At 52.2% G+C, this 26,358-nt stretch overlaps 13 protein-coding genes across 13 annotated transcripts; 5 read left to right on the forward strand and 8 right to left on the reverse strand.

Annotated features, from left to right (window-relative positions):
* Positions 1-131: 131 nt before the first annotated feature.
* On the reverse strand, positions 132-1,387 carry SAICODRAFT_201441 (uncharacterized protein; the record flags this gene model as incomplete). Its single annotated transcript, XM_019166215.1, has 1 exon — positions 132-1,387. A coding segment is annotated over one exon (1,023 nt), but the record flags the coding sequence as incomplete, so codon positions are not given.
* A 1,121-nt stretch (positions 1,388-2,508) lies between these two features.
* SAICODRAFT_201481 (uncharacterized protein) lies at positions 2,509-4,118 on the reverse strand. The gene is made up of 3 exons (XM_019166217.1): positions 3,169-4,118; positions 2,956-3,066; positions 2,509-2,903 (listed from the first exon to the last, which is right to left on the reverse strand). Exons 1-3 carry the CDS (start codon positions 4,040-4,042, stop codon positions 2,881-2,883), a joined length of 1,008 nt encoding a protein of 335 aa, XP_019025731.1. The 5' UTR covers positions 4,043-4,118; the 3' UTR covers positions 2,509-2,880.
* A 145-nt stretch (positions 4,119-4,263) lies between these two features.
* On the reverse strand, positions 4,264-6,220 carry SAICODRAFT_33809 (uncharacterized protein; the record flags this gene model as incomplete). The annotated part of the gene is made up of 3 exons (XM_019168318.1): positions 4,264-4,448; positions 4,504-5,688; positions 5,740-6,220. The coding sequence occupies 3 exons, from the start codon at positions 6,218-6,220 to the stop codon at positions 4,264-4,266; spliced, it is 1,851 nt and encodes a 616-aa protein (XP_019025732.1).
* A 1,774-nt stretch (positions 6,221-7,994) lies between these two features.
* Positions 7,995-10,102, forward strand: SAICODRAFT_89481 (MFS general substrate transporter). Its single transcript, XM_019171634.1, has 5 exons — positions 7,995-8,263; positions 8,318-8,339; positions 8,388-8,559; positions 8,622-9,059; positions 9,118-10,102. Exons 1-5 carry the CDS (start codon positions 8,034-8,036, stop codon positions 9,822-9,824), a joined length of 1,569 nt encoding a protein of 522 aa, XP_019025733.1. The 5' UTR covers positions 7,995-8,033; the 3' UTR covers positions 9,825-10,102.
* On the reverse strand, positions 9,883-10,730 carry SAICODRAFT_89482 (uncharacterized protein; the record flags this gene model as incomplete). The annotated part of the gene is made up of 3 exons (XM_019171635.1): positions 10,574-10,730; positions 10,256-10,500; positions 9,883-10,192 (listed from the first exon to the last, which is right to left on the reverse strand). The coding sequence occupies exons 1-3, from the start codon at positions 10,643-10,645 to the stop codon at positions 9,883-9,885; spliced, it is 627 nt and encodes a 208-aa protein (XP_019025734.1). The 5' UTR covers positions 10,646-10,730.
* Positions 10,731-10,994: 264 nt separating this feature from the next.
* On the reverse strand, positions 10,995-11,287 carry SAICODRAFT_5824 (uncharacterized protein; the record flags this gene model as incomplete). The annotated part of the gene is made up of 2 exons (XM_019169594.1): positions 10,995-11,028; positions 11,082-11,287. 2 exons carry the CDS (start codon positions 11,285-11,287, stop codon positions 10,995-10,997), a joined length of 240 nt encoding a protein of 79 aa, XP_019025735.1.
* A 608-nt stretch (positions 11,288-11,895) lies between these two features.
* SAICODRAFT_69826 (uncharacterized protein) lies at positions 11,896-13,146 on the forward strand. Its single transcript, XM_019170510.1, has one exon. The coding sequence runs from the start codon at positions 12,079-12,081 to the stop codon at positions 13,069-13,071; it is 993 nt and encodes a 330-aa protein (XP_019025736.1). The 5' UTR covers positions 11,896-12,078; the 3' UTR covers positions 13,072-13,146.
* Positions 13,147-13,242: 96 nt separating this feature from the next.
* Positions 13,243-14,331, reverse strand: SAICODRAFT_5826 (uncharacterized protein; the record flags this gene model as incomplete). Its single annotated transcript, XM_019169596.1, has 2 exons — positions 13,243-14,213; positions 14,271-14,331. 2 exons carry the CDS (start codon positions 14,329-14,331, stop codon positions 13,243-13,245), a joined length of 1,032 nt encoding a protein of 343 aa, XP_019025737.1.
* A 365-nt stretch (positions 14,332-14,696) lies between these two features.
* On the forward strand, positions 14,697-18,038 carry SAICODRAFT_17625 (uncharacterized protein). Its single transcript, XM_019165839.1, has 6 exons — positions 14,697-15,039; positions 15,099-15,512; positions 15,575-17,299; positions 17,351-17,598; positions 17,648-17,706; positions 17,758-18,038. The coding sequence occupies exons 1-6, from the start codon at positions 14,772-14,774 to the stop codon at positions 17,921-17,923; spliced, it is 2,880 nt and encodes a 959-aa protein (XP_019025738.1). The 5' UTR covers positions 14,697-14,771; the 3' UTR covers positions 17,924-18,038.
* A 476-nt stretch (positions 18,039-18,514) lies between these two features.
* Positions 18,515-20,134, forward strand: SAICODRAFT_29339 (WSC-domain-containing protein). The gene has a single exon (XM_019167381.1). It carries the CDS (start codon positions 18,673-18,675, stop codon positions 20,029-20,031), a length of 1,359 nt encoding a protein of 452 aa, XP_019025739.1. The 5' UTR covers positions 18,515-18,672; the 3' UTR covers positions 20,032-20,134.
* SAICODRAFT_5829 (IFRD-domain-containing protein) lies at positions 20,098-21,540 on the reverse strand (the record flags this gene model as incomplete). The annotated part of the gene is made up of 2 exons (XM_019169597.1): positions 20,098-21,083; positions 21,135-21,540. 2 exons carry the CDS (start codon positions 21,538-21,540, stop codon positions 20,098-20,100), a joined length of 1,392 nt encoding a protein of 463 aa, XP_019025740.1.
* Positions 21,541-22,163: 623 nt separating this feature from the next.
* SAICODRAFT_5830 (uncharacterized protein) lies at positions 22,164-23,048 on the reverse strand (the record flags this gene model as incomplete). Its single annotated transcript, XM_019169598.1, has 1 exon — positions 22,164-23,048. The coding sequence occupies one exon, from the start codon at positions 23,046-23,048 to the stop codon at positions 22,164-22,166; it is 885 nt and encodes a 294-aa protein (XP_019025741.1).
* Positions 23,049-24,452: 1,404 nt separating this feature from the next.
* SAICODRAFT_89487 (WD40 repeat-like protein) lies at positions 24,453-26,219 on the forward strand (the record flags this gene model as incomplete). The annotated part of the gene is made up of 2 exons (XM_019171636.1): positions 24,453-24,594; positions 24,642-26,219. Exons 1-2 carry the CDS (start codon positions 24,469-24,471, stop codon positions 26,217-26,219), a joined length of 1,704 nt encoding a protein of 567 aa, XP_019025742.1. The 5' UTR covers positions 24,453-24,468.
* Between the last annotated feature and the right edge of the window lie 139 nt (positions 26,220-26,358).

Below are 26,358 nucleotides of genomic sequence, written 5' to 3' on the forward strand. Positions count from 1 at the left end.
GGATCATCCCGAAATGTCAATAAAAAAGGAACTTTCAAGACAGATTATGTTTAAGAAGGTCTAGCAACTTGCTCGATAGAGAATAAGGTTATCCGGCCACAGCATGCACAAAAGGGTAGTCTCCCACGAAGGGCGTGCACAAATCGTCCGTTCGTATGTACCCATTAATTAGTGTTTCATTCCATTCTAAAAAGTATTGTTCATGGTTCAGTTCATTAATCAAGAGTCCTGAGTCCTTCCCTCATTCTTCTTTCATGATCAAGCCGTACGCTCCTCCTTTCCAGCTGTCTTAACCTCGGCAATCTCAAGCAATCAACCATGATTCATCATCCAACAATATCGTTTAAGCTCTGTCACTTGGCGTCTATCGTTGCCTTTCAGTCTGCCCGTACATCCTCTCCAACTGAACTAAGGCTTCATCGACATCTCCTCGACGTTGGACTTGCCTATTGGCCCTCCTCCGTTGAATCTGCGACCAAAAATCAACATTATCGGCAATATTAATAACCTCAGGTCGAGCAGGCTTGCCCTTAGGAGTTTCCGTCTTCTGCACATAGGGAGGGTGCGTCACCTGAGCCGTTGAGGGACTCTGCCTCTGCTTAGGCACCCACTCGTAGGAAGGAAGAAGTGATTTCGCGTGTCTCTTCGTTTGGCGCCATGACTCTGTCGTGTATTGTTTCTTCTCAGGGAAGCTGAATCCTCCTACTTGGCGCGAACCTGATACGCTTCCGGCGCTCCTTGGCGAGTTAGCTGAAGAGTCGGTCCGGCGGCGTACAGCGGATGGGAGAGCAGGAGGTGCGAAAGAGGGAGGCAGCGGATGAGGAGGAACCGTAACAGAGAGACTCGGATGCCCGGGCCTCCTTGAGACGGGCGTGTGCGGGACAGGATACAGATACGGATATGGGACATGAAACTGAGGCATTCCCTGTGGACCGGCCCGCGCAGAATTCGAAACACTGTGCTGCGCAAGGGCCTGGACGATCGCAGATGCGTACTCTGGGCGTAATGCTGGGGGTGCCATCTGATCCGCAGCACAAAGCAACATGTCAATCCCAATGCTCTCTCGCGTTGGAGCCCTTTGAGGTGCACCCACCGACCTCGCGTGCCTACCGGTATTCTGAATGACGGGTTGTGCGGCTTTGGGGGGCGGCAGTGTAGCAAGTGTGCTCCGATGTCCATTCGATACGCTCGACCTTTGCGGCATAGGGGTAGATAGTCGAACTGTGGCACGAGCTTTCGCTGGGATACGTTTAATGATCGGGGATTTTATCGCATCGACATCCATGTCCGTCCGTCCCGCTGATTGTGCAGAAGAGAAAGAAGCTGAAACAGGCGAGACATCTTCTCTCGAAGACAAGAAAGGAGCAGGACCGATTGGAAGCTCTTGAAGCCAGTGAAAGACTGCGGGTGATTGAGAACGACACTCGTTCCCACACCTTCAAGCTGCGAGCTTACCTAATCCCCTAACCCTCACCACCTCGGCAACGTTGCTGGTCCAATTAGCTCGTTTGGTTTCCCAAAGGGGTTAGTTGTTGCTATAAATAGACGGTGTCAAAGATCAATCAACTAGTGAGGTAGCGCGAGAGCGTGGGAACTTTCCCTGGGGTGGTGGCCGCGCACGCCACCGTGTTACCGCGGGGCTCAGCTGATGCTGAACTTTCCTCGGGGAGCGGGGCTCGGCACAATGAACCTTCCGAATTACATGCTGAACCTTCCCAAAACAGCCATGCCCCGCGCAGATCCGAGTGCCCCCCCCCCCCGAGGCATTATCGCAGGCAACTTAGGCAACCGGCTCGGACGGGAAGGAGGGGAAGTACGTAATCCTCTGTGTCTGGATTGGGCTAGTCGAAAGTTTTCCTTGGTGCTGTTTAGTCTTGGCAAGGGTATAAGAAAGGGGCCTCTCGCCCACCTCCTTCTGCCTTTCTTCACACTCGACAACATCGACACTTCGACACTTCACCATGTATCAACCCTTGAACGCAATCATAAACAGGCAACAGGTAAGCTCATCGACACAACCCAAGCGCTTCGGGGCCTCCGACTCAGTATCTCCACCGCGCACCGCGAATCCGTCTGGACCTCTCTTCAAAGTCGGCATATGATTATGCAGAACGATGCTTCATCAACCTCCATATAGGCACGATGGAAATGACGGGCTCGGCAGGGGGGGAAGGTCCGGTGGCGAGTACCGATGGGTGTTCTTCACGTTCACGGGGTTCATCAAGAGGTGTACCGAAGCTGCACCTAAGACGTGTGGTGGAAGTGTGCTATCTCCTCGTCACCATTAGGGTCGGCCTCCTGCAATCTGTCTAGTTGGTTCGGGGACCGCCCCAAAGTGCTGTTACTCCTCCCGGGGTGGCGAAATCTGCCCTGGTGTACTCTCCATTGATGTTGATGGGAGGGGGTATGTCGACGCAGTATTGGGCTTCGTTTGACTTTGATTGAGGTTACCGGGATTTTGGCGCGTGTGTGAGCTCGCAATTATGTGCTGAGAAAGAGTGTCTTGAGGCGATTGGGCGTTGATTGTGGTTTGATCAACCCTGAGCTTACAATTGTTTTATAGGTCTTGATTTCTCTTCCTACCCTATTGACAGCAGCTCGTGTGCTCGTCAACTTCCCCGACGTGATCAATGGAGGAGCTACGAGGTTTACCTACTTTTATTTGCAGAAGTTCGATGCGGCGGCGGATCTCAAGGATATTATAGTCTTATGGATGGCATGTTTGCATGTAGCGAATACAAAACAGCCTTCAGAAACTATCGTGTCCATGGTTCATCAAGTTGAGACGGGCGTACGTGTACATTGTATTATTTCCTTGTCGTCATGTGTTAATCTACGCTCATAGGTTGCTGCCACGGAGATCTCTGAGGCTTTGCAGACTTACGGGGCGTGCGCCCGTGGGGCTCAAGCAACTGTCAACCCTCGTTCGCCGCCGTTCAACAACGGAAAGCTTACCTGTCCTACTTGCCAGTGGGAACTGGTGCCCAACGAGGATCTTCCAACGTTCGCGAGCTATATGGAAGCTTTCCCTCCGTATCGTCGCACGACGTCTGATGGTCGCGAATACTGCTACAACGTCAATGACGGTTCCGTGGTCGCTCAAGTTACGAAGGCGATCATGTTAAACATCCTGCAAGTTGTGGTGAAGGACGGTGTTGCTGGACTTACCATTACGGACAAGGAAGCGCTCGCCTCTGAGGTCCTCAAGTGTGGTCAGGGCAATGCCTGCTGTCACTGCTTCCGCGGATGGGCCACCGCTCATTTTTCGTTGGCTTGTCGTTTCGTCTTCGAGAAAACGGTACCGGCCCCGTCCAGGAATGTGAGGCTGGGTTTCGATGAAGCCTTCTCTGTTCTGAATGAGATCGACCGCAACGCAATGGATGCTGGGTACACGGACCCATATGGGTTCTTGGATCTCGCGGCCTTGGCTAGGTTGAGGAGAGCTTTCCTCTTCTTCACCAATGTTGCTAGTGGGTTCCGTATGAGCGAATATCACTTGTTCACTGAGCTCGTCTCCATGAGTATGCGTTCTTCCATGCAAATGGAGCAAAATGCCTTGTTCGGCGCTCATCCTGTGGACGCCGGCACGCAAACTCATCCGGAGGCCAAGCATGATAACTTTCAAAGGGCTCCTGGCGGTGGTAGCCAAGACGCGGGTGGTGCGGAGCAGGCTCCTCCTCCGGCTCCTCCACCGGCTCCTGCACCCAACGGCGGCGAAGAGCGTGGAGGAGGTGCTGCGGATGAAAGTGCCGCGGACCATGGTAGCGATTCGGGAACAGAGAGTTCCAGCACGATGACGAATACACCCACACCGAGGTCCAGACCGGGTGAGGGAGCAACCGACGAGGTCCTCCATAATCACCGCGATGGGCAAGTGAAGAAGAAGAAGTCGTCTGCGGGAAAGGCCAGACGTGCTAGGCACACCGAGTCCGAGAAGTTGAAGAAAGCGGTGACTGAGGCTGCTACTAACCCCTAATCTTTTCATGAACTGTGTTTGTAAAACCTTTTTGACTTTTATCTGTTTTGTTGCCCAGGTATGCATATGGTGTTAGGACATGGGTTCTCATCTTCTCGTAATTATGATCCTGCTGGTCAGGAGTCGTCAGTCACAATGCATTTCTTTTTTGCTTGATCTTTTTTCAATTGCGATGCGTAAAGAAAGTAAATCGTTGAGGTTTACCCTACTTAGCTTCACGTACATGAAGAATTCACGCCCGTGCTGCGACAAAATGCCCTAAAAGTCCGCCTTGCTCTGTCATCCTCTTACACTCCACTGTCATCCTGATCAACGAGATCGTGCATGCACCACTCACTCCAAGCATGAGCGTTCTGGGCCCAGAGACTGTCCTGGTCGGTTACAGTGGTGAACTTGCTCTTCATCTCATCCTCGAGTTCGACGAACTGCAAACCCAATCCAAGACCAACGTGCCAAGCGATGTGACAGTGCACTGGAGCAAGAATTAGTTCAATTGTCAAGAATGAGTGTGGATAAGGGAAGCTTACTGATCCATGCACCTGGGTTATCCGTCTTCCACGCAAGTACCAAAGCTCCACCAGCGGGAAGCATCGCAACATCACGACGCATAGGGTTGGTGAGGTTCAAAGACGGGACATGGCTTGCCTCGAACTGCTCATGGAGCTGGCCCAAGACGAAGAAGTCGTGTCCGTGCAAGTGGATCGGATGAGCGATAGGAATCTCGGACTGGACGACGAAGTAAACCCATTCGTCCCTTTGTTGTCGGAGATAGTACACGTTGGCGTTAGGTGCATTGTCTTCGTTCTCCATCACATTGAGAAGTGTGGGTGCATTGAAGTTAACAATCAGAGAGTGCTCGTCGCATTTCGTCTCGTTGATATCCGTGAGAACATTGAACACTTCACTTACGTTGAGATTTGTGACATCTGTCACGTCCTCATGCTTCTCGACGAAGAACAACTGAGAAGCATGGCTGCCAGGGTGATCCGAGCCGTTCCAGTGGAAACCGACCTGGGCAAAGAGGAAGTTATCAAACGACGGAGGAGGGACATTCAAAGGAACCATCGGAGTGAACCTCTGGCCTGCAGGTAAGAAGTTCTCTTGGCAAGTTTGCGGGTACTCCCCGTGAACAGTATCAGTAGTATCTGTGTACAGGACAGGAGAGGTGGTTGGGTCCACTGCAGGAGCGCCAGCGTAACGGAGAACAGCATTGGAGTTCCATTTGTTGTCGTTGATAGCACAGCCGCCGACTTCGGCCGGCTGAGCACGAATCCAGTAATTCTCAATCTCGCCGCTCGCTACAAAAACAATGTCATAACGCTGTCCAATGCCGATATAGACGTAATCCACCTCGACTGGCTCGACTGGAACATAGTCGTTCGAGACGATGGTGAACTTGTGGCCGTCCATAGAGAAGTAGATAGCATTCTCCGTCAGAGCACCCACCAGACCCATCTTGTATGTCTTTCCCTGTTCAACTGTGACGTTGTAGTGATGGCCGGTGATATGCCCAGTTTCGGTGGCGTTATACGTGTTGGTGCCGTTGAGTAGAATATTCACCGCGGTTTGCAAAAGATGATCGCCAGAATGCGAGAGCAGTGCCATGTCAGAAAACGCAGTCTCATGGCGCCAGTCACTGATGATAAGAGGGCCGAGATCCTCGTCGTAGTGGGCGGACGTAGGTCCGTACACCGTCAAAGGACCGACAGCACCTGTAAATTGATATTAGCCGACATGTGCAGGATAGGATCATGCAGACATACCCTCAGCGTACTGCAGACTGAAGTGCGAGTGGTACCAAGAAGAGCCGTATTGGGAACAGAGGAACTTATAGGTGTAAGATCCCGTTGGGGGAATTGGCATCTGGGTAACTCCGGGCACACCATCCTCCTCACATGTATCCAACTGCCTCACACCGTGCCAGTGAACGGAGGTACCATTGTCCTGAAGCTTGTTCGTAACATGCACCTCGATCTCATCTCCCCAGTTGGCCCAGATCGTCGGACCAGGGAAGGTGCCGTTGAAGGTGATCATCTGTCTGTGGATTCCATCGGGGGCTAATGTGGTCGTATTTGTAACTTCGAGCCAGTAGGTACGGGTGACACCAGTTCTGAAGGGCGCTTCGTCGTCGTAATAGTTGGTGCGGATGTCGTAGTCGCCCCAGCATTGACGGCTGGAGGCGGAGTTCTCGCAGTAAGAGGTGACGGTGGTGTTCTTTGTCGTGCACGGACAGAAGATAGGCATACAGTTTGCCAATGTGGCCAAGCAAAGGACGATGAACGAAAAGATTGTGAAAGACATTCGGTGTATAGAACGTCGAGAAACGAAAGTTGTTTGTGTTCGAGAAAGTGAAAGTGGTGTCTAAAAAGACAATGAATGTATGTGGTGATCGAAGATCGAACGATAGACTGACGGACTCGTAAGCGATTGACTGAATACGAGAGAAAGTGTTTGTTTAGCTTCCCACCAGGGTGGACAGGCCGACATCTTTATAGGTTATCGAAATCACGAGGTCCGATGACCGCCATGAGCTTCCAATCCATGTAATGGTTCGTTTGAACGAAGACGGCCCGGAATACTTCCATACAAGTCCCGCTCGAGGTCCGTAGCATATGCCGGCTAACAAACTCCTAAACCTCAAAAGTTGAACACGATGCGGGACCCGTCCGTGCGGCCAAGCCACCTCCATCAACATTGCGGCCCGCTGGCTCGGCCCAGATGATCCTGCCACCTGTATGCAAACGAAGCCTCAAAAGCTAAAAATAAGACTGAATAAGGTTTCCATTTGGACGAACCGTACACTGAGGAAATGAGGACGTGGATCAGACGGATGCGGGGGATCAACGACGACCGACACCGTAGTTCAACATAGCATAACCTGCTTCTAATCGGACACGACCATTCCTTACAAGATTTCTTATCGATCATCTTGTCTGATGAAGGCTTTGTGACGTGGCCAGATCGGTGTCTCGGTGATCATCCGCAGTTAACACACCAGAACTGGGAGTCAGGGCACGAACGTCACAGGTGTATGTCGTAAAACCGAGGATCTTAACATCCGGAAGATGGACTGCGCACACGAACCTTCCGTGTCTTAGAGCGGGTGACTGCAGCGGAGTAAAGCCTGTGGACTGTATCCCTCCCGTTCGAAATAATGATAAGACGACGATCTGAATGCATAGGATATCCTCAGGTCCTTGCAGTGGGTAAGTCGTTCACGTCCACGTAGCATTGAGGACACATCCACTTTCACGTGAGAAGTCATGCAACATAAAGTCCGCCGGCGAACTTGGCTGACTAGTCAAAGCAACAGCAATGGAGCCGTGAATGTGAATGCTGCCTCACGCAGGTTTCGTGATGGATCTTCTCCTCGCAGGTGTGACGACTCATTCTCTGTGGCTCGGCATGAAAGTGTTGACAACCACTCCAAAGCCCAAGTCATCTCGATCTCGTCTAGCAACATTAGACCAGTTGACAGACACATGACACATGGTAGTGAGAGGATTGAGAAGTGTGCTCTGAGAATCGTCTGATATCAGCATAATGATAGCATCTCAAGCTCTTTCCTCGATGAACTGCGAGCCGGAACAGCCATAACATGCCCCTTCTCTTCACAGGAAACCGAACCTCCTCTCGCCACCTCAATACTGCCTCAACCAGCAAGGTGCGGAAGAATCTGTTGGCTAGATTCTCCTCAACGCCCCAGCGCGTAGTTCAAACTCGAATATATTGCAGGTAAGATGTGGCAGCGGGTGAATGCAAGAGCGGCGTAAAGTTGCATTGTGCTGCTCCAGCAGGTAACAACAGCGGACGAACAGTGGACCAACTGCAAGGCCCTCTGCTTCTTCAAAAGGCGTTTCCTTCGAAATATCCTGTCTCATGATCCTGTTCATACCTCGATTGTAACGGTATCGACAATCTTCATCTCGATTACGGGAATTTGACGTTGACAGACAGCGGCCACGCGCTCATCTCACTGCAACCTTCTGCACCGCCAAACTCTAAAACTCAGAGTTCCCCGACATCGACCTCCTCGACATCTTCGTAACGTCTGATCATGAGAACATATCCAAGCCACTCTTCTCGTCTTCGACGACGCGTAATTTCAACCGCCGAGTACGCGTCCTCCGAATCCGATGTCTCCAGCGAATCCGAAGCTCTCCTCGCGCCTCGAGGGGAGGATATCTTGGTGAAGTGGAAGAGAGGTGACCCGACTAATCCTCGAAACTTCCCTGCATGGAAAAAGTGGTATATTGTCGCAGCCGTGACTTTGTTGGAGGTTATGATGTGAGTTATTCGCCAAGACCGCCGTTGCGAAACAAAACTAACGATTTGCTGTAGATCCGTCACCAACGGTCAATATGTACGTCCAACGAATTGATCTGCTGAACATTGACTGATAATTACACAGAGCTCTGGAACCGAAGGCGTCCAAAAAGACTTCCACGTCTCCGAGCAGATCGCAACCCTCGGCCAATCCCTCTTCGTCCTTGGCCTCGCAATCGGCCCCATGCTCCTCGGTCCCTTCTCCGAAGTCGTCGGCCGCAAGATCATCTACATTATCTCCGTCATAATCTTCGGACGTACGTCTCTTCTCCTTCCTCTCTCTCTGATCCTCGATCATGGCTGACAAGTTCACACGCAGTCTTCCAAGTCCCGTGCGCCTTGACCCACAACATCTGGGTCCTCGTAATCTGTCGATTTATTGCCGGTCTGGCAGGTTCCGTTCCTCTCGCCAACACCGGCGGTACGATCGAGGACATGTTTGACGAAGAAAATCAAGGTATGCCCATGGCGATCTTCTCATCCATGTCTACCGCTGGCCCTTCCCTCGGTCCAGTCGTCGGCGGGTATGTTTTCATGAAACTGGGGCTGCCTTGGTTCTTCTGGATATCAGCAGTTGCTTCAGCTGTGGTCTTGCTCGTACTACTTCCGACATCGGAGACCCTCGCTCCATTGATCATAAAGCGACGAGCACGAGTGATCAGAAAGCGAAGAGGTAATAGCCACATCCGTGCAGCCGGCGGCGCCGAAGACGAAAATATCCTTTCAGACCTCAAAGACGGCTCCCTCCGCGCCTTCAGTACGTTCCTCCCTCTCTTTTCTCCCCCTTCTCCTCCACCTACTAACATCTCCCACAGAAATCCTCTTCACAGAACCCATCATCTTCTCAATGGCCCTGTACAACGCCTTCCTCTACTCCCTCATCTACATGTTCTTCACCGCCTACCCCCTCGTCTTCCAACAAAACTACCACTTCAACATCGGACAAACGGGTCTCACATTCCTTGGATTCGCCGTGGGATCAGCGATTTCAATTCTCGCACAGCCTCTGCAAGACCGGTATTTCCGTCAACAAAAGGAGAAGAACGGTGGGAAGAGCGTGCCGGAGTCGAGGTTGATGATGAGTTTGGTCGCATCCCTCGCTATCCCGATTGGTTTGTTCTGGTTCGCCTTCACCTCTGATGGCAGCTTGTCACCCCTCATCCCAATCGCAGCCGGAATCCCCATCGGCTTCGGCGAAACAGTCCTCTTCATCGGTATCTATAACTACATAGCCGACGCCTACGCCTCCTCCGCTTCCACTGCCCTCGCAGCCGTCAACCTTCCCTCCCCTGCCGTTGGTGGAATCCTCACACACGTCAGTATCATCGTGTATGCAAAACTGGGGACGACATGGGCCACAGCGTTGACGGGGTTTGTTAGTGTTGCGCTTGTCGGGGTGCCGTATGGGTTGTTCTTCTTTGGGGAGAGGGTTAGGAGGGTGAGTCCGCTTGCGAAGGAGATGTTGGAGGAGGATGATGACAAGAGCGATGACGAGGAAGTCGGAGGGGACGACCAAGCATGAACAGGACAATGAATGAACACTGGCATGCTCTCTATCGTTATCTGGCTAGTATCACCATCTACAAGTATTTGTCTGCGTTTTTAAGAGCAGGCCCCTTCACCCTATTGGCCCCGGCCTTCCCCTTCAACCACCTCCAATCCCCACTGGGCCTCCACCACCCAACCAAACTCCCCACCCACGCTCCGTACCAACATCCATACCCCGCAACTCTCTTTCCCGCAAGCAACATCCACTTCAAGAAAAGTTGTCCGTAGAAGGGGAGGAATGCCACTGCGTCGTGGTCTTGGTAGAAGTCTTCTTGGGCCGAGATGTAGTATTTCGTGCCGGACGAGGAGGGGGTGGGTCGGAGGGTGATTTTTGTTGTTAATCTACACGAATACCATCAGCATTGATCCCAGTGAGAGAAACGAGGACCGGCGAGATGGACATACCTAACAGTGCAATGTATATGCGGCAAAAAGAAATGCGTAAACACCTGTTCCGCATCGATATACAGCTTATGATTCCGCTCATCCCACGCAACGCCATGAACAGTCAACTTTATCTCCGGACTCATGACTTTGTACCATTGGTATATCTTCTCGATGTAGTCTCTGCTGTTTTTGCCGTGCTCGATGAGGACGTAGGGATGGTCGAAGGATGCGTCTTCTGTGAAGTATTTCCGGACTGTCTCTCGCTGCGTTTAACTCGTCAGCACTTTCCGTCTTCTCAGGAGCCCGAGGAAGGGAGGGAAAAAGGGAGAAAGATACCTGTTCATCTGGCGAGGAGGTGGTTGTCAACGCGTGGATGATTGAGCCGATTTCTTTGACGGGGTCTTCCATGCTGATAACTGCTAAAAAGGTTGGAAGTGCCAGGAGATGGAGGTGTATGCTCAAGTGTGAGTGTTGATGGTGAGCTGCTTTGGGGTGTCTACGTTACATCCTCGACTTGGACGGGCTCGGGTGTGGTGACGTCATGAGCGGAAAGGCAGATTTGCGATACTGCGCGACAAGCTCCGGGAATTGTAAGAAGAGAGAAGGAGTGAGGCATTGCACAGCACACAGGCTTGTCATGTTATCGTACGGTAGTGGCCATTTTAGGGATACCTCCCTTGTGACGTCGTGGGTATATCATATAGTCACCTCTTCCCTCGGCCAAGGTCTGCTCGAATACAAAACCAACTCCATCCGTTCAGATGTACCTGAACATGTTGTTCTTCACACTCCTATTGCCGTCGTTAACACCATCCACTCACTCTTCCACTGCAGGTTAACTCACCTCTTCATCGTCGACGCCTGTCCATCTTCATACTCCAACCCACTTGCTCCACCATCTCCACTGTGCTCTTCCATGATACGCATCAACTCCTCGTCCGATAGTCTATTCTTCTTTTGTGGTTCTTGTTGTTCTGTTGTAGGAGTGGACTTGGAGGTATCGTCTTTGGAGGAGGCTGGTGTGGAGGAGGGACGAGTGGAGTACGCCATGGCCTGGACTGTGACGGGCCTGATCCTGGGCATCGAGCGCACGATAGCGGATCTCATTGTAGTAAGCTGGAGCATGTTGGTTGATCTGATCTGGTCGTAATGGTTGTCGCTCCGTTCAGCAGTTACGTCGGTCAAGGCGAACTTTCATCACCCCCACATCACCTTGCATCCCTTCCTGCACAGCAGCCACACCTTAAAAAATCTCATGGGCCTTCCAAACCAGGGGACTGGGGACCCTCCAGTTGCAGCAGCTGCCGTACATAGCTGATATTAGGGGCAGCTTGATGTAGGGCCGAATTTTCCGTGCAGCACGCCATATGGCGGAGCCGGTTTTGGCCGGCGTTTGGTGCGGATCATGTAAGGGATACCGGATCGCGGATATATCGATACGGAGGAGATTATCCGGGCAGTGGTAGTCCGTGAAGGGAAGCTGTTTCTCGCGGTTGTGAAGCATCTGTCATGGCTGCTATGATGAGATCGGTAGGCTTCGCATCTCTTCCTCCCTACATATTTGTCTCCCTCGGTCATGTACCAGTCATAGGTCTCCCTCCCGAATCCGGGATCGCTAGTGCAAGTTTCAACGTTACGTAATTAAGAGAAAATGTACAGCCGAGACAATCCAAAACAAAAGCCTGTCATCGCTTTTTCTCCTTCAGATCGGCCGCGGTTCTTAAGCTATAAACAGTCGCTGCTCCTACTTCTACTCTTCAGCGATACACTCACAACGGTATCGCACACCGCCATCTCACAGAAACAACAACAACGAAGAGGAAGCGCATACACATCTCACGATGCCCTCCCTGAACGACATGATCCACCTCAACGTCGGCGGCCGAAACTTCACCACCTCCCGCACAACTCTCCTCTGCTCGCCCTCCCCTTCCTCCTCCTCGCACCCCTCAACATTCTTCCAAGCCCTCCTCTCCCCAACCTGGTCCTCCTCCTCCCCCGACGGCCTCACCCCTCAAAGCCCCATCTTCATCGACCGCGACCCCGACGCTTTCTCGATCGTCCTACACTACCTCCGAACAGGAAAACTACGCATCCCACCCCACGCATTCATCGACCCCGCATCTATCGCAGACGAAGCAGATTTCTATAACCTCCCCCACCTCGCATCCCTCGCGCTCGCGCTCTCATCCTCGACGCAGCCCCCAGACATCGGTTACGAAGAAGAACTCTGGATCGGACTTCTCGAGCGCGAGAAAGGGGAGTATCGATGGTTTCTGCGACACCCGATGGTAGAGGGACAAACCCTCGTGACAAAAGACGATACAGGCGGTGGTGGAAGACGAAAGTGCTGGGTGTTTGATGATTTCCATTTCGGGCAGATGTTTGAGCTCGGACCCCTCTTGGATCGGTATTTCGACGAAATCGGCACACTACCACTCTCCCTACCAAAGAAGAAGAACGGACCTCGGACTGCGTCCACAGTCCTCTTCACAACCCCCTACCCCCACTTCCACGGCTCCACAACCCTCTCCGGCTACCGCTGGGTCGTATCCTCCCCCGTCTGGTATCGCTGCGTGGATATGCGTTTAGGAGAACGGATGAATGGCCGACACGATGATTTGCAGATTATGATTATGCGACGGATTGGAAGAAGCGAGGACGAGGAGTGGAGGTTTATCGGGGAGAAGGGGATGGGGGTTGGCATGACCGGGGTTGGTGGGGGGAATTTCGTTGGGGGGGAGGGGGAGGAGGAGAGTGATAAGGGGGAGGAGGGTGAGGAAGGGCAGGGATATGGTGATGAGGAGTTTGGGGAGTCGGTTATGAGTGTTTGAGGGGGCAGAGAACGACCCGCGTTCACAGACAAGTTCTAGAAAGATAGCCAAGAGATGCTACTACACACTAAACTCCAAATCCCATCGACCGCGACACGAATCCAACCCGAACCAGCGGGGATCGTTCCTAGACCTGTTGTCCTGCACCTGTCCCTTCTTGATGATGTGTGTTCATAGTTCCTTCTCCATAACCGAAAACTCATCCCCAAACGGACTCTTCTTCTCCTCCTGCTGTACACGCGCATGCACAACTACCCCATCTTCCTCATCATCATCATCACTCTCCTCCTCCTCCGAATCCTCCCACGTCGACGCTAACCCACTCCCCCCCTTCGGCGTCGTCAAATTCCTCCTACTCGCACTCTTCCCCGGCAACGTCATCAACCTCGCCTTCGCCCCCGCCGACACCGCCGCCGGCACAGGCACGACCATCGCCGTATCCCTTGTCCGTGTGGTCCCGATACTCTCTCGACCAGATTTCTGACTTGAGGCGTACGAAACGCGTAATAAATCATCCGCGGAGAAGAATTGGGTCGAGAGATTTTGCGGAAGGGCGAGATGAGGTGAGGGTACGGGGACGAGGTTTGCGGTGTGGATGTGGGAGGGGGGAATGTTGAGGGTGGGCATCGTCGCGTTTGAGGGGAGTTGGGGGGAGAGATGGATTGGGATGACGTTTGAGCCGCGGGGTTGGGAGGTGAAGATCGTTGAGGCGATTGAGGCCATCGTGCGCCGGTTCTTGCTGGTGGAAGAGTTGGGGTTGGTGTCTTTGGGGGTGACTGTTGTGGTGCATTTTTCGGGGTCGGTGTGGGTGTGGGTGGGGAGAGCGATCCCGCCGCGCCGACGACGGATTTGACGACGGTGCCAGAACCAGAAGGCAGTGATGAGGAGTGCGACGAACGCTAATCCACCCACAACTCCACCCGCGATACTGCCAGTCTGCTTCGAACCTCCGCCTCCTCCATCGGACGATGCAGAAGTGGACGATGCGGAAGAGGAGCCAGAGAGGTTAACACAAGACACCGAAGCACACGCATCACACGTTTGGGTGCTCAAAATGCATGTCTCGCCATCATCGCAGGACGGACACGAGAGATCTATGTCGGGGCACGTTACGCAGTCTCTTCGTCCCAGCAATCCTTCTCCTGTACGCTGCTCATCAGCTCTCACATACACGAGAAAGAAAAAAGGAGGGATCTTACCTGAAACGAGAGAGATGGAGAGGATGAGAGTGAGTGCGGTGATGAACGAGAGGATACGCATCTTTGTAGTGCGTAGGGAGTGTATGCTGTTTGCCGGACGCGGCGGTTGTCGATTGGTGAGAGTTTGAGATGCACGCACATGCACACCCTGCAGCTGGTAAGATTACGCACTTGGCAGGCAACGGAGAGGAGTAAGGAGAACAGGATAGGGAATGAATGCTACTCCCACCATGAGCATTGTTGAGAAGAGGATGAAGGTTGAGCTGAGGAGATGATGAGCCAGCAGCTGCCTCGGCGTATTTTGTCCTGGAATGAGAGCTCGGGCCGCTTCCACGGGGCCCCGGACCGCTCAATATCGATGTAGCCTCGGCAGCCAGGCATGCTTGCCAATCACGTTCCCGTTCTTGCTCGAAGTGTCGCCGCTCTGACGAGACTCCTTCATCCATCACATAAACCTCCACCCTCCTCTCCTCTCCACATTGCTTGTGAAGGGAATAAGAAATGTCTTACACGGCCGCACCCAATCCTCAATCAGGGGGCGAAGAAGACTATTACCGTGATCGCTCCCCATCTCCTGACCCGTCCGGAGGCCACCGAAACCCGTTTGTCGAGCATGTGGAGGAAGATATGGATGATGAGTATGAAATGCAGGGTGATGTGGGCATGGGTCACGGAGGGATGTACGGAGCCGGGAGTAGTGATCGTCTTCCATTAGTTGAGGAGAGTACGTATCACCAAGGGTACGGAGCCCATCTCGAGCCCCAAGCAGGTATGTCCCACCTCAATGACTGTTGTACTTCATCGCATACTGATCACAAGCTGGGACAGGCACATACCCACCAGCCCACGGCGGCGGCTATCTCGCCCCTCTCCGCTCCTCCTCCCCAACCCCCTCTGACCCCCACGCTGCTCCAGGTTTGAGCACCCCCGCCCCCTCGCAGCTAAAACGCTACAACACCCGCCGCATCCCCCTTCCCCCCTCCGGCATCCTCTCCGTCGACCACCCCGTACCCACCGCCGTCCGTAACGCCGTACAACCGAAATACAGGCTCGAGGCCGAAGAACAGGGTCGGAATGAGTTTACCCATATGCGATACACGTTGGCGGTTGATGATCCGGATGATGTGACGGAGGCGAAGGGGTATGGGTTGAGACAGAGAGAGTATGGGCGGACGACGGAGTTGTTGATCGCGATTACGTATTATAACGAGGACAAGGTATTGACAAACCGTACCCTATACGGTATGTATCGTAACAGAGTTCGTCTCAGTTTGGACTGACTGACTGACGAACGTGCGGTACAGGCGTCATGAAAAACATCCGTGACATCGTCAACCTCAAAAAGTCGACATTCTGGAACAAAGGCACCCCAGCCTGGCAAAAAATCGTCGTCTGCCTCATCTTCGACGGCGCCTCCAAAGCCGATAAAGGCACCCTCGACGTCCTCGCAACAATCGGCCTCTTCCAAGCAGATGCCATGAAAGCCGACCTCAATGGGAAAAAAGCCACGGCGCATATTTTTGAGTATACATCTCAAGTCTGTTTTCATCCCGAGGAAGGGATGATTTGGCCAAAGGGGGATGCGGATGAGGGTGCGTTTCCGCCGGTACAGTTGTTGTTTGTACTCAAACAGGAAAACGCGAAAAAAATCAATTCGCATCGCTGGCTTTTCCACGCTGTTGGGAAGATGCTCGAGCCCGAGGTCTGTATCCTCCTCGATGCGGGGACGAAGCCGGGAGCGAAGAGTATCATAAATTTGTGGGAAGGCTTTTATAATGATAAGAATTTGGGCGGGGCCTGTGGGGAGATTCATGCCATGTTGGGCAAGGGTGGGAGGAATTTGATTAACCCACTCGTCGCCGCACAGAATTTCGAATACAAGATGTCCAACATCCTCGATAAACCGCTCGAGTCGTCGTTCGGGTACGTGTCTGTCCTTCCCGGCGCTTTCTCCGCATACCGGTTTGCCGCGATTCAAGGGCGGCCGTTGGAGCAGTATTTTCTGGGCGATCACTCGCTTGCTGAGCGGTTTAGGAGGGAGGGAAAAAAGGGCGTGGATGATATGGGAATCTTCGTGAGGAACATGTATCTTGCCGAGGATAGGATCCTCTGCTTCGAACTCGTCGCAAAACGTGGCTGCAAATGGAAACTCGCCTACATCAAAGCCTCCAAAGCCGAAACCGACGTCCCGGACGCAGCTCCCGAATTCATCGGCCAACGCCGTCGCTGGTTGAATGGATCTTTTGCAGCGAGCGTGTATGCCCTCGCTTTCTTCTATCGGATGTATGGGAGCAAACATAATCTGATCAGGATGTTTTTCTTCCATGTGCAGTTTTTGTATACGCTGTTTGGGTTGTTTTTGAGTTGGTTCAATTTGGCGAATTTGTGGTTGACGTTTTCGGTTGTTATTGATTTGGCGACGAATTGTTCGGATTTATCGACCAAGGCGACGAATACCACGACGAATGCGACGGCTGCTGCTGCTGCGACGGTTGTGAAGAGGGCTTTGACGTATCTTCCGGTGGATGAGTTGGTGAAGCGCGCTGGTACGGGTACAAGTGGGCAGTTATATTTCCATCCCTTTGGCGTGGAGGGAACGTGTGACTTCAATATCGTGTTGAAGTACATCTATACTGCGACGCTGCTACTCCAGTTCATCCTAGCCCTTGGCAACAGGCCGAAGGGATCGAAGTACACGTACTACGTTTCTTTCATCGTCTTTGCCGTTTGCCAAGTCTGGCTTCTCATCATGAGTTTCTTCCTCGTCTATGCTGCCTTCAAGAATGTCAACCTCGGCAGCGGCGGGTTCCTCGACAAAATTGGTATATTCTTCGGAATCGGAGTCACGAAGGCAGATATAGCCAATGGAGTGGCGCCCGGCGGTCTCTATGGTCTGATTATCTTGGCTCTTGCGGCGACGTATGGTTTGTATTTCGTGGCGAGTGTCCTGTATCTCGATCCGTGGCATATGTTCCACTCCTTCCCGTTCTATCTGCTCATTGCGCCGTCATATATCAACATCTTGAATGGTACTGTGATATTCGCACTGCTTGATTGCTTCATGCTAACACATGGTACAGTGTACGCCTTCTGCAATACCCACGATGTTTCATGGGGAACGAAGGGGTCTGACTCTACCGCGGCACATCTACCGGGCGCTCACTCAGAGAAAAAGGATGGTGCGGCTGTGGTTGAGGAAGCTGCGAAACCTCAGGAGGATATTGATGCGCAGTTTGAGAAGACGGTGAGGGCTGCGCTGATGCCGCTGCCGAGGGCCGTGGATGATGAGAAGCCGAGTCCTGAGGATAAGGATAAGGCGTTTCGCACGGTACGTAATGGCCTGTTGTTTTGAGGACAATGTTGACCTTTGCATACAGAGACTCGTTGCTTCTTGGGTTTCTACGAATCTGCTCTTAATCGCCGTTCTGACGTTCAGGTTTGTGGAACTCGAGTGCTATTATTACTCATGAAGCTAACGAGCTTGCAGTAACTTTGACCAGTTGTTCGGGACTGTGAGCTATGCAGCCGATCGTACTCAGGCTTACTTCAAGTTCCTCCTCATCGCAACCGCGGTCCTGAGTCTCATCAGGTTCCTGGGCCAGCTCACCTGGCTTGCGAAGACGGGTATCCTGTGGGGCTTCAGGAGGCATTGATTCAAAACAGTTTATCTTTTCGGAAGAATGAGGGGAGTATATTTTGGAAAGTTTCGCTTTTATCTTGCTTTGCGGTTTTTGGTTTGTATGACAATGAATATCACTGATATCTGCTCTAATGCTATCGTCCCCTCCCTTGCCTTGCACCTCCTCCAGAAGCCGTCAACGTTCGGAGGAGGTCTAGCAGCCTTCGCCCTTCTTCGGCTGAGCCGCGAGACATGATTGATCGTCTAGTGACCTGTCATCGGCCGTGAAGTTATACGAATCGGTGTCTCTGACAGCTGTACGGCCTCGGCATAATCATGATGGAAGAAGGACCTACGCCGACTGCAGCTGGATCCTGCTTAGCTTCAATCCTGATTGGATTCAGAAGCCTCAATTCAAGAACTCGCCGAAAACGGATCTGCCGGTGACATTTTTAACCGTTCATTGGGCGCCACGTGAATATGCGCGACCAGCCTTCCCTGCAACTTCGACTTTTGCGCACGGACCAACCGTCAAGCCTCCACAACAGCCTCACTAAACTTTAACCAATTCCGGCCAAACCCTGACCTGCCAGAAACCAGAACGATTTCCAGAGCAGGCTTCGATTGCTATGCTCCCCTCTGTGGCTTTAGCCGTTGTCTACCGCTCGCGGTCGTCGGACGCTGTGTCGGGTTGTTCGGCGATTGTAGCTGCCGTCGCTCTTTTCTGCTTCTTAAATCCCCGCTTGTCTGTCATCTCAGCTTACCTCACCGTCTAACATCACAATGCATATCCCAACAGCGTTTGTATTCTTGAGCGTAATCGCTGCTCAAGCTTTTGCGATTCCATGGCCTGGAAACACCAAGCGCGGGCAGGGCTCTTCATCCGCTGTGTGGAACGCTGCCGCCTCGCAGTCTCCTAGTGGTCTCGACAACTTTTGCAGCTCGTACATCTTGTCTACGAAGACTGTGACTACTACTATCACTCCTACGGTTGCGCAATTGGGTGCTGGAAATGCTGCGATTGCCGTTACCTCCACTTCGACTGCTCTCGCTACCACCACAGCTGTGCAGTACGTCACTACGACGGAAACCGACGTCGTTATTGTCAATGAGACATCGACCTACATTGTTCCTGTTGAGCAGACCGCTTCGGAGTACACTACCGTCACGGCTACCTCTGTCATCCCCACTACTACCACCGCCGTCAGCGTTGAATCAGATGTCTTGACCGATGTTTCCGTCTCCACGGACGTCGTCAGCAGCACGACTACCACTACTCTTCCTGTCTCGGTAACTAGGTTCAGCACTGTCCTCACCATCACCACCGCTTACGCCTCGACTACCACCAAGCTTCAGAACCAGAAGCGGGGTAAGGGCTCGTGCGATCTCTTCTGCACCTTGACCGACTACAGTGAGCCTTGGGTCTCAGCTCAGTGCAGCGGCTGGTTGTTGCGTCCCAAGACCGTCACCGTCACTAAGACCGCCAGTGTCTCCGCCCGCTCCGTCGCTTCGTCTGGTCCCTTGACAGTCAACGCCCTTGCCGTCTCAACCGTCACCGAGAACGTCACTTCTACGGTTTACGTGACTACCTATCAAACCACAACCTCCACCACCTCAATCCCTACCTCCTCCCTCTACACCGACGCAACCGTCACCGAAACCAGCACCGCCACCATCAACACAACCACCACCGTCACCGAATCACTCACCTCGACCACAGTCTCCTACACCACCTCCATTCTCCCCACCACCTCCACCTCCGTCGCCTCGACTCAGACTCTGACATCCTACTCCACCACAACCGCAACAGTGACCTCCACCATCATCTCCACCTCCGTCTCAACCCTCGTTCAAATCGCCCAACCAACTGGCCAATGTTACTCCGACGCGTCCTCCCGAACCCTCCAATACCACCTCGGCGCAAACAACAAATACGTTCCCTCGACCTGCAAGTCACTCTGTATCCAAGCTGGCTACAACTACGCCGGTCTCGAATATGGAGGACAATGTTGGTGTGATTTGCAAATCAACCCGATTGCGACGCCGATTGCGCAGACGAATTGTAACATGACTTGCACGGCGGATACGACGCAGATGTGTGGTGGTGATTGGGCGATTCAGTTGTACTACTTGGGTCAGTGAGATGTTCATGTAAATTACTTACTATCATAACTCCTTTAACTTTTTAATGTCACACTATAACTATGATCATATCTCACCCTCATCCTCCACGCCCCACGCCTGCTGCATAGCCTTCACCTTCCGATCCTGCTTCATATGTCCCGTCCGATACTTCCTAACATCTCTCTTCATCAACTCCCGTGCCGCCTTACTGACCTCCTCGCTCTCATCATCATCGTCCTCATCCTCATCTTCCCCTCCTCCTCCACCACCACCACCGCTGCTGGATACAGGACCGGTGTATTCGAGCATATCCCGGATCACTTGGTTGTGTAGAAAGTGTGAGTGCATCCCATGCGACAACACTCGGCGCAACTGTCTCAGCCGTGTGAGCTTGAGCCAGGAGTCTACGTACAGCGTCGCCGCACGCCCGAATTTGAGTGTCACGGATGGTGCGGAGTATTTCGGGTTGTTGACCGTGTCAAGGACATCCCTAAACGTCGAATGCAGCGTCCTTCGACTCGACTTCGCAATGCGTTTCGACGATGCCGTAGAAAGGTTAGAGAGTAAGTTCGTGAGATGACCGATGTCGTCATACGGCTTTTCCAATTCTTGTCCTTCTTCCGGCTCCTCACGCGTGTCGGAGTGTGCCCACATCTCATACATGAGTGCAATGACTTCTCCAGCCGCTACACGTACACTAACCTCCGCCGAATCCAACTGCTCCACCATCACAGGTAGTCCCTCTCTCACAATCTGATCAGCCTCCTCCCCCTCCTCTTCCAAACCCGTCAGCAAAAATCCAAAAGCTTCAATCGCGGCAGTAACCACTCCCTCATCATCACCTGCCTCCACGGTAATCCCATCACTCTCCACGATCTCTTGTAAGAAGTCAAGAACGGCGAGGGTTTCATGGGAAGAGCCGTATGTGAAGATCACGGTTGCGAGGGCGGATATGGAGGCGGATTTGACGCTGGTGAAGGAGGAGGATTGGATTTGTTGTTTAAGAATTTGGCGTGTAGCGTCGTAGGTTTGGCCGTAGTCTGGACATGTCAAGACAAACACCGACAACACTGTAGGTCTCAATTAGCTTTCATCGCGTTAGAAAGTTGCCCAAGACCTACGTCTTGCAGAGAGCAATGACTCCCGCTCCGTCCGTCCACCCTTGAGACTCTTCGCCACCGCATTTAGAAGATCCGCTTCACGTCCAACAAGCACAGTACGGGCATTCCTCAGACACATAACCTTATGAATCTTACTCAACAACTCCTCCCTCCCCTGCACACTACTCCCCTTCCTTTCCACTAACCCATCCACAAATCCCTTCAACTCATCGTCCCAGCCCTTCTCCAGCGCGACCTCTGTCGCTGCACCCCACGATTCGACACTCTCGATTGAGGCGACAGAGGCATCGTCGGACCATTCGTCCTCTGAGTTTTGGCGGGAGGCGGCGCGAGAGGAGGAGCGAGAGGAGGAGCGGGGGGCATCAAGGGAACGGCTGCCTAGAGCTTTTCGACGTAGATCGGACATTTGCGAGTGTATTTGTAGGTGATTGTTGGATTGGATCACGATGATTTGGTGGTTGGGTTTGCGGTGAAGGCAAAAGTTCAAGTTGGAGCTTTTGAGGACGTACGTCATTGCGGTCGCACGTGCACGGAACCAGACAGCTGAACACCAACCTGAAGTTACGAGGAAGTTAATAACGGTACGGTTGTCAAACAGCTATGACATTTGAAGTGCTATGCCTAGAAAACGCTGTAAACCAGGTGAAAGTGCTCAGGTCTCGACACTCAGAGACGCTGAAAACTGAAAAAATGGTGCTGAACCTTTCGTTCAAATCCATAATCACTCTGCGTAAGGCTCAAGAACTGCATCGTCCCAAAACGTCCCTGATCAAAAGGCTGCCCCTTGCCAACTTCTATTCAATTCGTGGCTCATCGTAGCGACGACAGCAATTCCTCTGCAATCCGAATCAGACCACTCTACTGAGAGTTTGAAGAGAGTGGGGAGTTGAGCGTGAGTCGCCGGCGTCAGATTCGTTTCTCGGTAACTTCACTTCATCCTGCTTGCTCATCAAGGGTCAGGTCAAGAACTAAAGCACGGCTGCATCCTCTTCACCCTCCTCTTCACCAATGCGTGTGATGGTGATTCCATCAATAGCTCAACACTGAGGCGACGGATCCATGCTTGCCAATTGTCTCGGGTTGATCTCCGTGAGGTTTCCCAGGCACTCTTGAGATGTGATGCTGTTGGTTAACGGGCAACCTCTTCGCGCTGACATCTGCTGATGACACTTCATCGGTACGAGCGTCACCGTAGCGCTGCTCGGGACTCCTCTTCCTCTTCCTGGCGTTGTTAACTCGAGTTTCGTTTGCCACAGGTGAGGTCATCCGTCGCCTTAGCTGGGCCTGCGAAGGCACATGCTTCTCAATCACGCCCTCTGGGGTGGCCTTTTCTGCCTCATTCTGCTTGATACGTAAGTCTCGGGCAGGTTCTTTAACAATCGGATGTCCGGCAATGACTGCAGCTGGCCAGTCAACGAGCTTGTTTGGCCATTTTCTTTCTGTGGTAGGAGCAAGGTGCTCCACATCTTGACATTTTTCGAGATCGACAAAGCGACGGCGGACTTTTGGGGAAAATCGGAGTCGTGGAAAAGCGCCCACATACGCGTCCTTTACCACAGGGATATCTGGTCTAGGCTCTCTCCTGCCAATTTCGGTGAACCATTCGATCGGCTTGATGTCTTTCTTTCTCTCCACGCCGGCTTGCCTTGCAGCATCATCAACAAGAGCCTCCAGAGCCACAATGAACTGATCAATCTCGCCTCCGGCCAAAATCTTTGCTGTCAAATAGAGGGTCGTATCGGCATTTCCCACGTCCTCTAGCCATTGAGGAACAATGTCCTTTAGCCCATGTTGTGGCAGCATGCAAAGCGCAGCAGCCTCAGCTGATAAAGGCAAGCCTCGGGTCGGCAGCGGTCGCCCGATGAACAGTCTCTTCTTCCCATTCACCCACCTACGTAGTTCTTGCACATTCATGCCGATATTAATATTCTGCCGGCAGATATAAGTAGGATTAGGATGGCGCCCAGTTGTGAACACCACGAAACTCCATAAAACGTTGGTAAGGTATTCGTCGACACTGGGATTTCCGACGTCATTGCTGTTAGATTTCCAGAGCCAATGGTCGAGTTTCTGACCATGGCTCAGAAATGCATCAAGGACTTCCAGGTCAATTGCTGGTCTCGAGCCGAGCGTTGTCATGAGATAGCGACCTCGCCACTTATGTATCTTTCTGAACTGCTCATAGCTCTTCCAAATAGTGCTGAACTCCCCCGCCCCTTGCAGTTTTGCGATATAGTCATTCCCTACAAATTGGATGAGGAACAGCATATCCCTCCTAACCAAATCGACGTCAGCAGAAGGAAACGTTTGCTGCAGGAGCGTCATGAAACGATCGAGTGAGAAGATTGAACAAAACTGTTTGTCGTTGTCTTGTGGAGTTGAAGGTACTAATAGGAAACTATTAGGGACTGCAGACGCAATAACTTGTACAATCACGTCCGAATCGGGCGAAAGCACTGCAACGGGACCCTTAAAAGGATGAGTCTTCGAACGGTGCATTAAATAGAACTGAATCTTCCCTTCTCCTTCAAATTGTGTAGCGGCGCTATCGACCACTATCCTTTTCGGTGCTGGCGGCCGTTTCGGCGAACCCGAAGTTCGTCCAAGAGTTTGATAAGCCCAGAAATCGAGATACCCAGGCAACTTCTCCATAAATAGGGTTCCCGGGGTGATAGCGAGCTTGGTTGTGCCGTTTTTCAGCTTCTAAATCAGGTTGGACATCTCATTAACGATGATCAAACACGGGCCTCAACAAATCTCACCTTCCTCCTCCTTGCTGCACTTTCTATCATCTTTACAGAAACTGGGGATCCATCAAAGGCGAGATATAGCAGATCTCGGACACCGGTTCTACGCAAGAGCATGTCCAGGGTAGTGTAGAGCCCCACGACCACGAATCTGACGGGACTCTGTCCGGTTTCTTTCGCTTTTCCCCTCGCCCATCCGAATTGCTCGTGCAGAATCGAGTTCGCGTCAACGAAGATGGTGTCAAAAATCTTCTTCTTTGACGTGCCGCCTGCCAACCTACTGAACGCCCCTGGGTATATCTTGCTGAACTGTGGTTTCATTGTTAGCGAGTATACCAGAAGCCTGGAAAGTGCCACCATACGTTCTTTGCAAAACCAACCTCACGTATACCCATCGACGTAAGCTACTGTCTTGTCTAGGCTCATGAATTGGACATCGCAGCTGGCCGGATCGCTCAAAGATAGTGACATGTTTGGAGGTTTACCTCGGCCGTCATATGGGTAGCGACCGCACTGTGCCACGACGTCACCCGCCACACGTATCGCAGCGCTTGCCGGGCAGAGCAGTCAACAGGCAGCGAACAACCATGTCGGCACTGGTAGCAGGTTATGGGTCAAGTGATGAGAGTGGTGATGAGGCTGCTCCTGCTCTGAGGCAAGCCCATGTGTCGTTGATCCAGCCTGTGGTGGCAGCGCCTGAAGTTTCTACAGAGGTATGTGCATTCAACCGTCTCTCTTTGGCCTTGCTAATGAATCGCAGAACCCCATGGAACTACAAATGATGATTGCCAAACCGACGGATACACAGATCATGGTGAACACCTCATACAGCGACCTATCACGGCCTGAGCAGGGTCCCACGAATCCCTTCAACCAGAACTCGAGTATCAAGCGGAATGTTTTGACGGGTGCGGTGGAAGCGCAAACAATTACGGACGCGATGTTCAATGCGCAACAACGGACCTATAACACGTATGGATATGCTCGAGATCCGTCACTAAATGCGCAGGGATTTGTTGGGAATCAGGCTCTTGCGCAGCAATTTGAGGGTTCAGACATCGTCGAGAGGAAGGTCAGCAAGGCTGGGCTTGCTGCACTCAAAGCAAAGAGGGAGAAGAAGGGCGATGCTTCTGTATTGGAAGGTGACAATCGATATCTCGGTCCTTGGGCTGCATACAACCATGCGGAGGCCGCGGACGAGGATGAGATGGATGATGGAGAGTACGCGGATGAGGCTATGGCGCCTGAGAGTCATCCCGTCATTGTGCAAGATCGGGACGCAGATGTGTACAACACGTCTGCGGAGGAGAAGACGGAATTTCTTGGATCCGAAATGTACGATTACCAAGGGCGAACGTATATGCATGTACCACAAGACCTGGATGTCAACCTTCTCGGCGAACCTGGCGAGCAGGAATGCTTTGTTCCTAAGAAACTTGTGCACACTTGGGAAGCACATGCCAAGGCCGTATCAGCTGTCAGGTTTTTCCCTCGAAGCGGGCATCTTTTGCTGAGTTCTGGAATGGACTCGCAGATCAAGCTCTGGGATGTTTATCATGATAGGGAGCTTCTTCGATCGTATTCCGGTCACTCCAAGGCTGTGCGAGACGTCACTTTCAACAACGATGGTCGACAATTCCTGTCCGCTTCGTATGACAAGATGATCAAGCTCTGGGATACAGAAACCGGTCAATGCATCTCGAGATTTACGACGGGCAAGATCCCATATGTTGTCAAGTTCAATCCAGATCCCGCACTTCACCATGAATTCCTTACTGGTATGTCTGACAAGAAGATCGTACAATTCGACATCCGGTCTGGAGACGTCATCCAAGAATATGACCACCATCTTGGTCCAGTGAACACAATCACTTTCTGTGACGAAAATCGTCGATTCATTACTACGTCAGACGACAAGTCACTGCGAGCATGGGATTATGGGATTCCTGTCCCTATCAAATATGTGGCAGAACCATACATGCACTCTATGCCTGCCGTGGCGCTGCATCCCAATGGTAAGTACGTTGCTTGTCAGTCACTCGACAACAATGTCTGTGTGTTCTCCGCTACAGACAGATTCAAGGCCCATCGCCGCAAGACATTCAAGGGCCATTCGTGCGCTGGCTACGCTATCGATGTTGGGTTTTCCCCTGATGGAAAGTTCTTGTTTTCTGGTGATAGTGGAGGGTATGCTGTCTTCTGGGACTGGAAGACGTGCAAGATGTGGAAGAAGTGGAAGGCTCATGACAAGCCGTGTACTGTGCTGGCAATGCACCCGCAGGAGACAAGTAAGTTGGTAACGGCAGGTTACGATGGGCTGATCAAGTATTGGGATTAGTTACGAGAAAATAACAATGAAATATTGATAACTCCTACCAAAAGAACAAACGCTCAATACAAAAAGAACTAAAACTTCCATCCTGATGTCTATATCCATGGCCCTTTCCATGACACTCGTCATCATCCCCTCTCGCTCT

The sequence above is a fragment of the Saitoella complicata genome (genome assembly GCF_001661265.1).
Source record: "Saitoella complicata NRRL Y-17804 unplaced genomic scaffold SAICOscaffold_5, whole genome shotgun sequence".
Taxonomy (NCBI): domain Eukaryota; kingdom Fungi; phylum Ascomycota; class Saitoellomycetes; order Saitoellales; family Saitoellaceae; genus Saitoella; species Saitoella complicata.

What these genes read in the sequence shown, in the direction of transcription:
- SAICODRAFT_69826 (XM_019170510.1), top strand. Translation starts at nt 12,079, where the DNA reads ATGCCCTCCCTGAACGACATGATCCACCTCAACGTCGGCGGCCGAAAC.
- SAICODRAFT_29339 (XM_019167381.1), top strand. Translation starts at nt 18,673, where the DNA reads ATGCATATCCCAACAGCGTTTGTATTCTTGAGCGTAATCGCTGCTCAA.
- SAICODRAFT_17625 (XM_019165839.1), top strand. Translation starts at nt 14,772, where the DNA reads ATGTCTTACACGGCCGCACCCAATCCTCAATCAGGGGGCGAAGAAGAC. An exon ending in GACAAACCGTACCCTATACG is followed by an intron (nt 15,513 to 15,574) that starts GTATGTATCGTA and finishes CGTGCGGTACAG; the next exon opens with GCGTCATGAAAAACATCCGT. An exon ending in ATCGCCGTTCTGACGTTCAG is followed by an intron (nt 17,707 to 17,757) that starts GTTTGTGGAACT and finishes ACGAGCTTGCAG; the next exon opens with TAACTTTGACCAGTTGTTCG.
- SAICODRAFT_89481 (XM_019171634.1), top strand. Translation starts at nt 8,034, where the DNA reads ATGAGAACATATCCAAGCCACTCTTCTCGTCTTCGACGACGCGTAATT. An exon ending in CCGTCACCAACGGTCAATAT is followed by an intron (nt 8,340 to 8,387) that starts GTACGTCCAACG and finishes ATAATTACACAG; the next exon opens with AGCTCTGGAACCGAAGGCGT. An exon ending in CGGCTCCCTCCGCGCCTTCA is followed by an intron (nt 9,060 to 9,117) that starts GTACGTTCCTCC and finishes CATCTCCCACAG; the next exon opens with AAATCCTCTTCACAGAACCC.
- SAICODRAFT_201481 (XM_019166217.1), bottom strand. Translation starts at nt 4,042, where the DNA reads ATGCATACCTGGGCAACAAAACAGATAAAAGTCAAAAAGGTTTTACAA. An exon ending in GCGCTTCCTTGTCCGTAATG is followed by an intron (nt 3,067 to 3,168) that starts GTAAGTCCAGCA and finishes ACGTTGTAGCAG; the next exon opens with TATTCGCGACCATCAGACGT. An exon ending in CCCACTGGCAAGTAGGACAG is followed by an intron (nt 2,904 to 2,955) that starts GTAAGCTTTCCG and finishes CAGTTGCTTGAG; the next exon opens with CCCCACGGGCGCACGCCCCG.